The sequence below is a fragment of the Urocampus carinirostris genome, chromosome 8 (assembly GCF_059441175.1).
Source record: "Urocampus carinirostris isolate Australia breed hairy pipefish chromosome 8, RoL_Ucar_1.0, whole genome shotgun sequence".
Classification (NCBI taxonomy): Eukaryota; Metazoa; Chordata; class Actinopteri; order Syngnathiformes; family Syngnathidae; genus Urocampus; species Urocampus carinirostris.
Window position 1 is genome coordinate 30569458 of NC_142356.1, and position 13013 is coordinate 30582470.

At 40.0% G+C, this 13013-nt stretch overlaps 1 protein-coding gene across 1 annotated transcript; it reads right to left on the bottom strand.

Annotated features, from left to right (window-relative positions):
- Positions 1-506: 506 nt before the first annotated feature.
- cct4 (chaperonin containing TCP1, subunit 4 (delta)) lies at positions 507-12779 on the bottom strand. The gene is made up of 13 exons (XM_088342328.1): positions 12481-12779; positions 12110-12162; positions 11945-12034; positions 10065-10173; positions 7759-8023; positions 6198-6330; positions 5986-6125; positions 5690-5786; positions 4390-4500; positions 4196-4326; positions 910-1144; positions 713-826; positions 507-627 (listed from the first exon to the last, which is right to left on the bottom strand). The coding sequence occupies exons 1-13, from the start codon at positions 12596-12598 to the stop codon at positions 613-615; spliced, it is 1611 nt and encodes a 536-aa protein (XP_088198454.1). The 5' UTR covers positions 12599-12779; the 3' UTR covers positions 507-612.
- Positions 12780-13013: the final 234 nt, after the last annotated feature.

The following is a 13013-nucleotide window of genomic DNA, read 5'->3' on the forward strand; positions in this document are numbered from 1 at the left end:
CACACAAAGGCATCATAGACTTTAGCATAATTTTGAAATTACACAAAAAGACAGCCATGTAAAATTAATGGGGTGACAATTACCAAGTATTTTTTCAAGGAAAACAAACTATCACATGGCATAAAACTAGAATCCTGGAATTGGTACTTTTCTCAACCATCCCTCTTGGTACCAAACCACTTTTTTTTCCTGTGGAAAGAAAGCAGCTCCCTCAACAGGTACCTGCCGGATGCACAAAGAATTTTTCCCCACTTCTTTTTAGGCAAGCGGTACGTTCCCAAATGTTTGAACATTTCTTTGCAAGGTTTTTCTTGACAACATGTTCAAAAAAGATCAACTTCCTTTTATTTTAAAATTCTGATTGATATTTTGTGACAGTAAATCGTAAAACCACGTGTGTATGACATTTTTTAAACCAAGATTAAATCCTTAAAACTCAACTCATCTTCATTGTCATTTGCATGTCACATTATGAAAATGTTCAAACAAATAAATGGAAGCGGCACTTTTGCAGTTCGCAAACAAAGTATTTTATTAACTTATGCAACCTATCAAGAGCCTCAGTAACTAACACGGGCGGCTGGTTGGAGCCTCCTTTCACAAGCGCCATAACTATCGGGTGTTGACCTGCAAAATAAAGCACAAACACAGACTTCAGTTTAGTTTTCGCTTAAGAATGTAAGTATGGTGTAAACGAGGTTCACATACGTACCACATCGTCGATCTTGAGGATGCTGCGGACCGTCTCGGTGGCCAAGGTCAGCGCACTGATGGACACCAGTAACGGCTGAACCACCAGCTCCTCGAGGATGTTGGAGATACCACCCTAAGGGGAGTGCAGCAAACTACATCAACAACGGAAGAGCAAGCACCAACTACCCCCCAAAATTGTTTGTGTGAATGTGATACCTTGCGCACGTTGATGCCAGCCATCTTGTCTCCCTGGGCGTGCCTGTTGCGCAGTTCAGTGACGGTGCAGATGGGGTTGAGGCCAGCATTTTCCGCCAAAGTTGATGGGATCACCTCCAAAGCGTCAGCATACGCTCGCACGCAGTACGCCTCCATGCCGGCAAGTGTGCGAGAGTAATCGGCCAGCCGTACAGCCAGCTCAATCTCAGGGGCACCGCCGCCAGCGATCAGGGCCCTGCAGGAACGCACAGACGCTTAAGCTTGATTCTTAAAGGTATTCTCAAAAACGTTTTTTTTTTCAATTAGACACAGAACATGTAATGTTCCTTCCCACAATTATGCAAATATGTTGCAAAATATTCCCCATGCAGTGCCACTCAATTAAAATTAGTCTCAAAGTTGACCCATTTGGTTGTAGCACTGTGATGTCAGTGAACACACTTTCAAAATGGCGAAACTCATTAACAAAACATATGAGGCGAGCTCTGAAACAAACAGCAATTGTTGTAAACAAAGACAGATGTTCAGAGAAAAAAAACAGAAAATTAAATATACACCCGGATAAATTCTTATCAGTGGTTGAGTCGAATGACGAGGGCAAACTTCACAATCGTACTGAAGAGGAGTGATCGTTTCCCGATCTCAGATTGGTAGGTTGTGTCTAAGACCCTTCTTTTGAGGTAGCGTCTGATCTAATTCTAAGTTTTGATCCCTTTTTCATAGAGGTAAATTCACAAATCTTAATTATGTATTGCAGTTCACTTGTCAGTCGGGAACAGCACATACTAAAAACGTAATATATTTCATGGTGTAAAATATAGATGTTACACTGCAAATATCACATAAAACCTGTCTAGATGTATTGTTTATTTCCCATTGAACTGCATTTTTCAGTTTATTTGCGATTCACTTTAGCATGCAACTCTGTTTTTAGTTACAATGTAGGGCTCAAGTTTCTACGAACGTGACAACACCTACTATTGTCGCAAGCAGTTTGATTTTCGGTTTCAGTCTGGATAGAAAACACAAAAATTAAAACAATACAGTTCAGCAGGATACAAAAAACTACGTCCAAGCACATTTATGTATATTTTGCCGGGGATATGTCTGTCTGTAAGGCAATTGGCTTGCAAGCGTGCTTTATTCTGATGACGTTCAGGGTTTGTACACCTTTTTCATGGCCAAATTCAAGTACTCTCAGGCAAAGTTTTTGAATTTTTTTTTGGTAACTTCGAAGGAAGAAATCCAGCGCTGATAAAAAAACATTTTTTATGTCGACCATGATGACTAAATTTAAGTTGTCATCTTGCTGCTAGCGCATACTTTGTGTTATTTCGAGCTGTTCCATCTATGATATACAATCTTTTAGTGTCATTGGGCTGCAATGAACTGACGTGAATTTTGCCATTCTGCTTCAACAATGCACACGCAGCTTGGCTATGTCAAAGTTGTTTAAAAACACTGAAAAAGCTATGTATATGTTTGGTAATAATTAGGTTCAATACAGATGACCAAAAAAAAGATGTATGTATAAAAAGTAGAAAAATTAACCAAATTTGGACTCGTTTTAATGATATTGATTGCTCCGAGGCAGAGTGCATACCATCTTTTAATCTTTGAGACTTGGAAATCTTTTAGCGTTACTTTGAGTGTTTTTCAAATTATCTGTGCCCAATTTGGTTAGAATAGAATTGTTAGTAATTTTTGCATTTTAAAATGTATGTAAAGCACTGAAGTTTTTATTTTTATTTTAAGGTTTTGCGTTTTCAGGGATTGTGTGTTGTCCAACTTTAAATCTGGTCAGTGTGTAAAAAGCTCAAATCGTTTTGTATTTTGCTTTTTTTGGTAGATCTGTGATATTTTTATTTTCAGGGATCCCCTGTAAAACATATATGGAATAACTAAATAATCTGGTGCATAATGTTCAATTATTATTGATAAATTATCATTTAAAAAATGAAATTAAAATTAAAACACCCCACCTCAAAAAAAAAAAAAAAAAAAAAAAAAGCCGTTGGGGAGCCGAAAGAGCCGGTTTTCTAAGTAAAGCTGGCATCTTGAGTGCGACCAGTATGAGGAGACGCTTCACGCGACAACACCATGATGACAAGCCACCAGAGCAGGCGTCATTTTCATATACTTTAAAAGAAATCTTCATTTATTGCGTGGTCTATAGAGTCAGACTGGCAAGAACCATGGCAATGTCAAGTAGCATTTTTAAATTTCAAGCAAACCCCGACATAACGATAAAATATATAGAGAGATTTTATGCAAAACCACGTACTATTTCCTCACATTTTGCATGTTTAAGAGTTTAAGAATACGTTAAATGAGTGGACAACTTGGGATGTGAGACAGCTCCCTTCTCACCAAGCTCTCATGACAACCAGGTGAGAGCAAACAGGAGCACGACAACGTTAATGTTCCTCCTCTTGTTACGCCCCAGCACGATGGAAATGTGCCAGGGCGCCTTTGAAGGAGGTTCAGAAAGTATTAAGAATATCCCAACGACAGTGTATCACACAAATGATATAAAATATCAGCATGAACCAGAAATAGAATAACATAGTTGTCAAAGATGACCCGTATTAGTACTGCTGGTTTTCCTTCCGTGTAGCTAATCTGTAGGGATTACTACGCAAGGAAAAAAAACAATACTAATATCACCCATTAGGACATAAAACATGAAGACATGACAGAAAGGGCTTGGAATTGAGATGGAGGCAGCAGAGGAGTAAAAAGAAAAGCAAAGGACAGGTGGCAAAAAAATTATTTGTTGTTTGTGTTTGCTTGAACGCCGAAGCCATCTGAGCGACTATCTTGGATCCATTTAGAATTCCTTCAATTTGTCCCACCCCCCAGCAGCATGGGGACCTAGCTCATGAAGTGTGCAAAATAAACTCCGTTATAGGATTTGATGTGGACAGCAAGAACATCAACTCAAAGTTTTTCTCAGTCTATGTGCTTTTTTACATTTCAAGGAAATTCTAGTAAATATGTTCACATGACTAAAATGCATAGTTGTAATGACTTTAATGGCCCACTAAAAAAATTATTGGTTTGAAATGATTCACTGCATTTACCAGAAGGGCTTCCTTTTTTTAGTGGCTCCAAACATCTGCCTAAACAATTCCACTAAATTGCATTTTACTTCCTACAATTTAAAAATCAACATCATGTGGGCTGAAATTATTTCCATTAAAAATCCTTTTCCATTTAAATATCTTTTTAACAAAACTGATAAAAATTAGTTTGCATTGGAACAAGCAGACACACAAGAACTGACCTTTTCTTGACCAGGCATCGTATGACACAGAGCGCGTCGTGGATGGATCGCTCAGCCTCCTCGAGCACAAGCTTGTTTGAGCCCCTCACCACAATGCTCACTGTCTTACCGGGGTTGGTGCAGCCGGTGATCTGAGGACAAGGGGAAATGTCACCATGAACAGTTCATTTTGCCAGAAAGGCCATCGCGCCTACCTTGATGAGGCTGCCAGATCCGTCTAACTTGACTTCTTCAGCCAACTCTGCAGTGCCGAGCATCTCAGAAGTGAAGTGGTCAATGTGAGCAATAGGTTTGGTACCGATTGTCTGAAAAGATGAGTTTCATTCAGATAAAGACTCAAAAGGGCAAAAAAAAAAAAAAAATCTAACTTTTAAAAATCTAATATTAGGGGGTGTGAAACAAAATTATCACATTTCCCGGGTTTTGGTTTTCATCAAATGACTTTGTTTTATAAAACGCACACATTTCCTAGAAAACAATGACCTCTTGTATCCACTTCAAAGATGGATTCAGATGATTACCCAACTGAAGTTTGGGAAAACATTTAGTATAAACTTAAGGTTTGCATTAGGTATGAACCATAATGAAGATTAAATATGTGAAAAAAAAATTCTGTTGGTAAACAAAGTGCAACTAATGAAGTAAATCTGCTAAATAAACCCAGTTTTGTTCTACTTATGTACTTGCTGGTTATGATGAAAAATAATGTTTAACTGCGACACAGAACAGCCCCCCCTCCCCCAATTTATAATGGAATGCGTCTGAGGCCTTTTTGCTTTTGGTGGGCAGGAGAGTGAATAGGACATAACGCTGATAATGGTGGTGCAGCAGTCGGAGCAGACTCCAAACGGGTCACTTTTTCAAATTAGTAAAAAAAAAAAAAATCACAAATCAAATCTCTTTCCACACAGCTAAGCATCAGCAAATTTACTTAAGGCACAAGCATGCTGAAAGTCTCACAAAGAAAATAGTGATGAACTAAAACTGCTGACTGGTAGTACGTTAGCTCAGTAATGTTAGCATCTAAACATTAGCCAACGTCCAGATGGCAGCAACAAAAAACGTGGGAGCAGAGTGACAAACTGGTATTGTTGGTAAAATATTGACAGAGGTCTTGTTTTAACAGCATTCTCCATCTCCACCCTTCTTGAGTGCAAAAAGAAATATATGTAGCCGGGTCTTGCACCAAGTCTCCCTGAGTGATAACCAACTTCACATGGTTCGCCTCGCGCTTGACGTATCATTATCATAACATCACTTTTCCGTACGTTTTCCGTTTTATTGTTCTTTCACAACTAACCGGGTACATTTTTTGGGTCATTTTCAGCCTAAAACATTTCACTGCATCCCTAGGTTTAGATGGAACCTGCAGAAATACTACTAAGCCCAAGAAGTCCTCACACTTTTAAACATTAGAGTCATAGGTGTTTTTTTGAATTGGCATTAGTATTTTCCCCGTTACCGCAAACAAAAAGAAATGAATTATTCACTCACCTTGCATATGAACTCAATATCTTCCCTCTCAATTTCCTTCACCACCATGATCTTCATCTTATTGAGGAAGTGCAGAGCGAGGTCGCTCAGGGCGTCCCTGCAATTATTTGAGTTAGCATAAGTGGATTGGCTATGAAGCAGTATTAAGTTGAAATTTAAATTACAATAGGTTGGTTGGCCGAAAATTTGAACTTAAACGAGACTTCTAAAACATTTATCAATAATCATAAAAGTTGCCGATTTACAATATTGATGAGTTGCTGTCGGTCTAAGTCCTTGTTCATCATTTATTGTACCTGAGGATGGACTTCTGGATGAGCAAAACGTTGCAGCCAGCCTTTTTGATCTGCTTGACCATATTAAGGATGTATGTGCGCTCCTCACGAAGCACGCGGTCCATCTGGGCGTAGTCTGAAACCACAATCTGATTGTCCATCTGCAACAAGAAAAAAAGACATCATGCAAAAATTATTACTTGAAATGACTTTGCTCCTTTGAGGCCACTCACGTCTGTTTTGGGTGGAGACAAGCAGAACTGGATCAGGCCGATCTTGGCCTTTTCTACTCGACCGACGCTGGCGCTCGCCACCCTCTGGGTGAGAACCAGCCCGTCCACCAGCTCGCAGTCGTCAATGGTGCCCCTGAAACACAAGATGACCAAATATTTGTCATGCGTGTTACCTTAGGCTACAGGCTTAGAATAGTTTTTTTTTTGCAAGTCAAGTCATTTTTATTTGTATGGCCCTTAATCACAAATAGTCTCAAAGGGCTTCACAAGTTATTACATATAAGAAGTTTAGGTTATTCGTATGCTATAGAGTAGAGGTGAGTTTTAAGCTTAGACTTAAACATGTCCACTGAGGCAGCAGATCGGATCTCAGGGGGAAGAGCATTCCACAACAATGGTGCCCGGATGGAGAACGCTCTCGAACCAGCGGAACACTTCATGGCTCTTAGGATCACCAGGAGACCGGCGCTCTCGAAACGAAGGCTTCGGGTCGGGACATAGGGGGAACCACTAACACAATTTTCAAATTTAGTTTGAAAATTCTTATTTCATTTATTTTTACACATTTTTCAATTTGTTTTGGATCGTTTGGGAAAACATTGACCTGACTGCAAACAACAATAAAAAAATTGATCCGTTCATAATTTCTCAAATCTTATCTAGCTAATCTAAATGTATTAATCTATCTAAACTACTTTATAAATTCCAACTTGTGTATGTGACTTAAATCCTGATTTGTGTGTGTTTGTATGCCAAACGACAAAACCGAATTTCATGAAAATTTAAACTTTTACTTAAGGCCTCTGCAAGTGTCTTTAGCTAGGTTTCTTGTCAAGGCACCTCCAAACAATACCAACCATCAGCTTTTGTGTGGTTTGCTTATGTGGAGTCTCTACCGCCCACTGGCAGACAAACCCAGCAAATGCCGGGCCATTTTGCTTGTTAATATTATTACAAATGGACAGTGTTGCTAAGTGCACATACAAAAATGATTATTTGGGGGAAATGAAAACATATCAGTCTGCTTTCATGGAGGACTAAGAGCTTGGTTAAATTTGTTTTAAAAATAATCAATATTGAATTAAGTTTGCTTCTCATACTCCAATATAATTTCAATACAACAAATCGAGATTGTCCACCCAAAATGTACCATTCATTTTTAGGAGAAACTAAAAAAAAAAAAGATAACCTTTAAATAAATAAGTAAAATAAAGAAAGGATGTTTTAGTCCATAGAAATAGTATTGAATTGGAGTGAATTAGACCTAACAAAACCAGTACTCAAATTGAATTTTGCGAAGCGATTTTGTAATAATATCAATTAGCAGCCCTCCAAAAGAAATGTTGTTGGAGAGGCCTTGATCAAACATAGTCACCAAATAATGAAAACAACCATCTATCATGGATATAATAGTCTATCTCTTGAGCGCTGTTTGAGGGGGACAATTTTTATTTTACCAAGTAAAAGCCAGTCATTTTCACCAATCACTTCTTAGAGAGAATGACAAATTAATTATCAAACATTTTTTACAATAATAATAAAAGGACCATTGGCATCTTACCCAAGCTTCCTGATAACTTTGATGTCATTTAAGTCGACGCCAGTGGCCGTGGCGGGATCAATGACACGCATAACGGCGTCCACGCTCATAGGTGCCAGCAGGCTGGAATACTGAGACACAACCTTTGAGCACAGTGACGTGGTGGCATTGTTGAGCAGGGTTTCACGGTCGCTCAGCTCCACTGGCCGGCTCATGGCCATCAGCACATCCACACCTTTGTCTACCGCTTTCTGGAATGACTCAGATATGATGGTGGGGTGGATCCCTGCAGGTGAAGACATGGACATTAAAAGCCAATTTAGGATATCAGCAACAAGTACACCCTAAATAGAAGTTTATTTACTTAAACATCTTAAATCTAAAGCTGCAACAACGAATGGATTAAAATCGATCATTAAAAGAACTTGTTGTGTCGTGCGATTTATGAGTCATTTAGCACATTACAGACCCAGTGACATCACACACAGCGTGAGTTGGCGAGCTTAACACAACGTGGTGGAGTGCGAAAGTGAGGCACCATTTTCAAAAGGCAAAATCAAAATCAACTAGTGAAACATGACAGACAGGGATTATGGAGTTCGACCGAAAACCACAACAGTGGGAGCACCCGAAACAAAAAGTGTGTCACTTGCAAGCTTTGCAAAAGTGATATGGCACGGGAGCTCCATGATGGCGAGGCAGCAATCAAATCATGGAGTCACCAGTGAGGATTAAGGGAGCTCAGTAGCAGGGTAAGCCACTACATTTATTGTTTTTATTCGTAGTCTGCGTTTTTAAGAGTGGAAATATAACCTTCATCTCTGGTAGCTAGCTGATGCAAACAATTGTTTGGTAGCCCATCAATGACTGTGCGCGTATGTGTGTAAGTAGGAAATACTTTTGATTTCAGTTAAACAATTTTAAGCAGTGTTTAAATGTGCCTCATTAAAAAACCTCCACTTCCACAGAATGGTTGTTAGAATGAGCATCAAGTATACCATTGATTTGTATGTGTTTTGTTTATTGTTAAGTCATTTGACAAACACTTGGGATGTTAATACGTGTCACTGGGTTTTCTGAGTTGCATTATTAGTATTTCTTGTTCCAAAAGCTCATGTGCCTTAAACAACAAAGTTGCCTTTATTGCACTTTATATACAGTAAGACCTCGGTTATCGCGGTTAATAGGGACCAAAACCACCCGCGATAAGTGAAAATCCGCAAAGTTGCGGCGCACCTTCCAAAAAAAAAATTAATACATAAAAAAAATTAAATTAGTATTTTTTTAGACCTGGTTAATGGTGAGCAAAACCACCCGCTAAAGGGGAAAATCTGCGAAGTAGCGAAGACCCTTCATAAAAAAAAAAAAAAAATCTCATCTCATTATCTGCACCGCTTATCCTTATTAGGGTCGCGGGGGGACTGGAGCCCATCCCAGCCATCTCCAGGCAGTGGGCAGGGGACATCCTGAACTGGTTGCCAGCCAATCGCAGCTGCAAATCACATTAGTTCTCGCAGCTAGCTGCGTTCTTCATCAACGCACGAGCCGAGTGATCCACCGCTAAGAGTCGTACAGATGGGCGATTTTACATTTGCCCGGGACGATCAGAGACAAATTCACGACAGGGTTTTTACCGCGGGTGCCGTTCGGTCGCTCCCGCGAGCAAGCCCCTAACCCGCAGCGCGGGTACTTTCGAGCGTGATACGCACGACACAGACACAGTTACGGGGGTCCCGCGCACGTCCGCCTCCTTTCGCCTGCCGCGCGCGGACGGCCGCCTGTCGTCACGCCCGCCACCTTTTCTCGCGTCGCGCCGTGTGACGCCGCGTCCGCCGAACTTGCTCCGTCGCACGGCCCAGGAGTGACCCTCGCCGCTACCCACCCGTCCCATCCAGCCGGCCGCCTTATCCCGCTGATGTTCCGCCGAAAACCCCTGCAAAAAGTGAAAATCTGCGAAGCCACTTCAAAACATTTTTTTTAACCATTATAGACTGCGAAGCTCTGAAGCCGCGAACGTCAAACCGCGAAGTAGCGAGGTCCCACTGTACATAAAAAAAATACATATACGTGTATTTGTATAGCATATATTTGCATGCATTTTGTTTGTCATTTGACAGATTTTTTATTGTTTAATATTGTAAATGATTGTCTTGAGCACCATTTTCTTATTTGTTCACAAAATTTTAATGTTTAAATAAAGAAGAGGAAATTAATGGTTTTTTTTAATCGAATAGATAATTGACAGATTATTAAAACAATCGTTAGTTGCAGCCCTACTTGAATCACACACAGAGCCACAAAACAAGGGATTTGCCATCTTGCATTACCTTTTTGGAGCAATTTGGAGCAAGCGTCAAGGAGGGCACCTGCAATTACCACCACTGAAGTTGTGCCGTCACCCGCCTCGATGTCCTGAGCTTTGGAAAGCTCCACTAGCTGCAGCCCACAAACATACAACATTCTGCTGTCATCCATGTAAGATGCAGATACATGCAGCAATATGAATAAAAATAAATGATTGCTAGTATTCCGAGTGTGTAACGCAATGAAAACGCGACTAATAATCTGGTCGAGGTCTTAAGTGTTTTTCAATGGCAATGGTTGGGTTAGTTCTTTCATATTTTGATTACCTGTGCGCACACAGGGGTGATCCGATTGCACGTGCGCCCACACAACCTCCTTTACCTGGGATATTTTATGCCCCAAAAGCATTGAATATGACACACAAACCTATGTACTCGCTAAAAATTCTAATGTGCATTTGTCCAGGACATTTGAATTTTGTTTCCCCAAGGCCCAAGTGCAACAGGTGTATCAATTTGAATATTGTAATTGCAACAGTTGTATCCATCCATGAATAATCCATACATTAGGCTAGCTAGGTACGAGCATATCTTGTAAACACAAGGCGCAGGAATGGAGCTCACCATCGGAGTACAGAGGAAAAAAAGCGCGTTACTTCGTTAAATTTAGTGAGTGAAATGACTGAAATCATCTTTTATTTAATGTTAGGAATTAAAATCTGAAAATAAGTCTATTTGCATAATGACGTCACTTGTTCCACACGCCCTGCTAAACGGTTTATGCCCGAACACGGAGTTATTTGCATCCATATGCGAGTACACTATTTTCTGCACTGTAAGGCGCACCCCCCAAAAATAGTCTTTTGCCATACATTTTCCTTAAAAAAGGCTCACCGGACAATACAGCGCTACAGTGGAAACGTCAACAAAACAGTCTGTTAGGTTAGTCAAACTTTATTAACCCCCTAACGTTCTGCCGGCCGATCGTCTGCTCTTTGAGGAGCAAATACAGTACGTGTCTCAGACACGTAGTCTATACGATGTCACCAGTCACTGAAATACGCCATGCCACATATCATTAGAAAACTTAAACTCTTGGGAATCAAGATATGCTGTCCATTTAAAAATGTACTTATCGCAGAAACACCCCGATCAGTCGGAAACAAAATAAAAAGCCGGGATAGAACACCAATGACGTAGTCCTGCAGCAATCACATTCAACAATAATACGCAACCATGGTTCCCTTACATCCGTGAGTGTAGCAAATCCAACAGTGTCAAATATTTATGTACTAAAAAAAAAACACAATAATGCGAACATACAAAAATACAAAATCCCCCGAATAGCACCAGTGCATCAATGGATGTTGCTTTTTGCTAGCTGTCTGTTTAGCCACATAATTCCCGTATACAAATAGGTAAAATCATTTTCTCTAGGCTGTAGACCATCCTAACGTGTGATTCAAATATTTGTTGTCCAGTTGCAGGCTTTGTTGTACCCTCATTTGGTCTATACAGATTTGTAAACGCTAAAACAAAACACCTCCTTTACCACTGAAAAGTGACCAATTCAAATGATGACACATTTGTTAGGAATCGAAACGCCGGTACATATATCCCAGCATGCACCATGCACTATTTCTGCAGGGGGAAGGTTGAGTTGGGAGCTGCTTACTGTAGTTGCGAGACCTGTTGCAACTCAATATTGATCCACATATAAGGCACACCGTATTATAAGATGCATGATCAGCTTTTGAAAAAAATTAAAGGATTTTAGGTGGGCCTTAGGGCGTAAAGTACGGTAAACGATTCTTTCGATTTGCTTCCGTTTTCTATCAGATTATTGCCTGCATGCGAATATAGTCAGTAACTGAACGATAATAATGCAACTGGACAGAATGTACCATCCTGGCCGCAGGGTGCAGCACTTGCATCTGCTTCAAGATGGTGGCCCCGTCATTAGTGATGGTCACATCGCCTTTCTCATCCTGAATCTGAAACCAAGGAAGTAAATTAAAAGGTAGTGGTGGCATTGAATAGCTTTACAACAGTTGCCATGATGAACTGACCATTTTGTCCATTCCTTTGGGGCCCAAGCTGGTTCTGATGGCGTCAGCCACAGCTGACAACAAAAACATGAGATGAATCATCAAAAATAATTATTTTGATTTTTACAAAAACGTAGAAAATAGATAACCGCAGATGGAATGTATTGTTTCTCACTTGTTTAAAAATAGAAAGACTGCTTTATTGATATTCACCACGATCTACTGAATTCGGAGTCATGTCTTAAATAACAGAAAACTGCTAGTTTTACCAAATCAAAGGGAAATTGATGACACATAGGCCCTGCCAAAATTAATGTATTATCGTATAAAACATTAGTGTAGTCAAATTCATATTAGATGTACAATTATAAACACTTTGCTTTTATAATTACCTTTGGCGGCAGAAATATTGCTGAAACGGATCTGAGCCGGCTTGTCGCGGTCCACATACGCCCCTCCATTGTATTTGCCTCCAGTAGAAAACTTCGGTACAGCCATCACTTCGGGCATCGCGACTTATACTGAAATTAAAACGTCGAGAATAATCTTACGAAAAGGACTGATGAGTCCTAGGAATCAAATCTCGACTATTGGCTGGCGATGGCAGAAGATTTTAAATCATCAAGCCGGGCCAGAAAAGAAGCTTCCAGAGCGACCAGGAGGTGCAGAGAAGAGGGAGCGTAAAGATGACGTCAACAGACAGCACTTGCAGAGCACCGAAAAAAAACCCATAATTGATATAACGATTTCACTTAGTAATTTATGATAGAACATGAGTTAAAGTAAAAATAATGGAAATGTGAGTTGATTGAAATATTTTTAAGGACTAATAAATTGTAAAGAATGCAGTAATTCAGTTTTGCTCTTTAAATATTGTTCAGTTCGTTACTCGTCGGACTAAAATAAATATCGTGTAACGTAAATG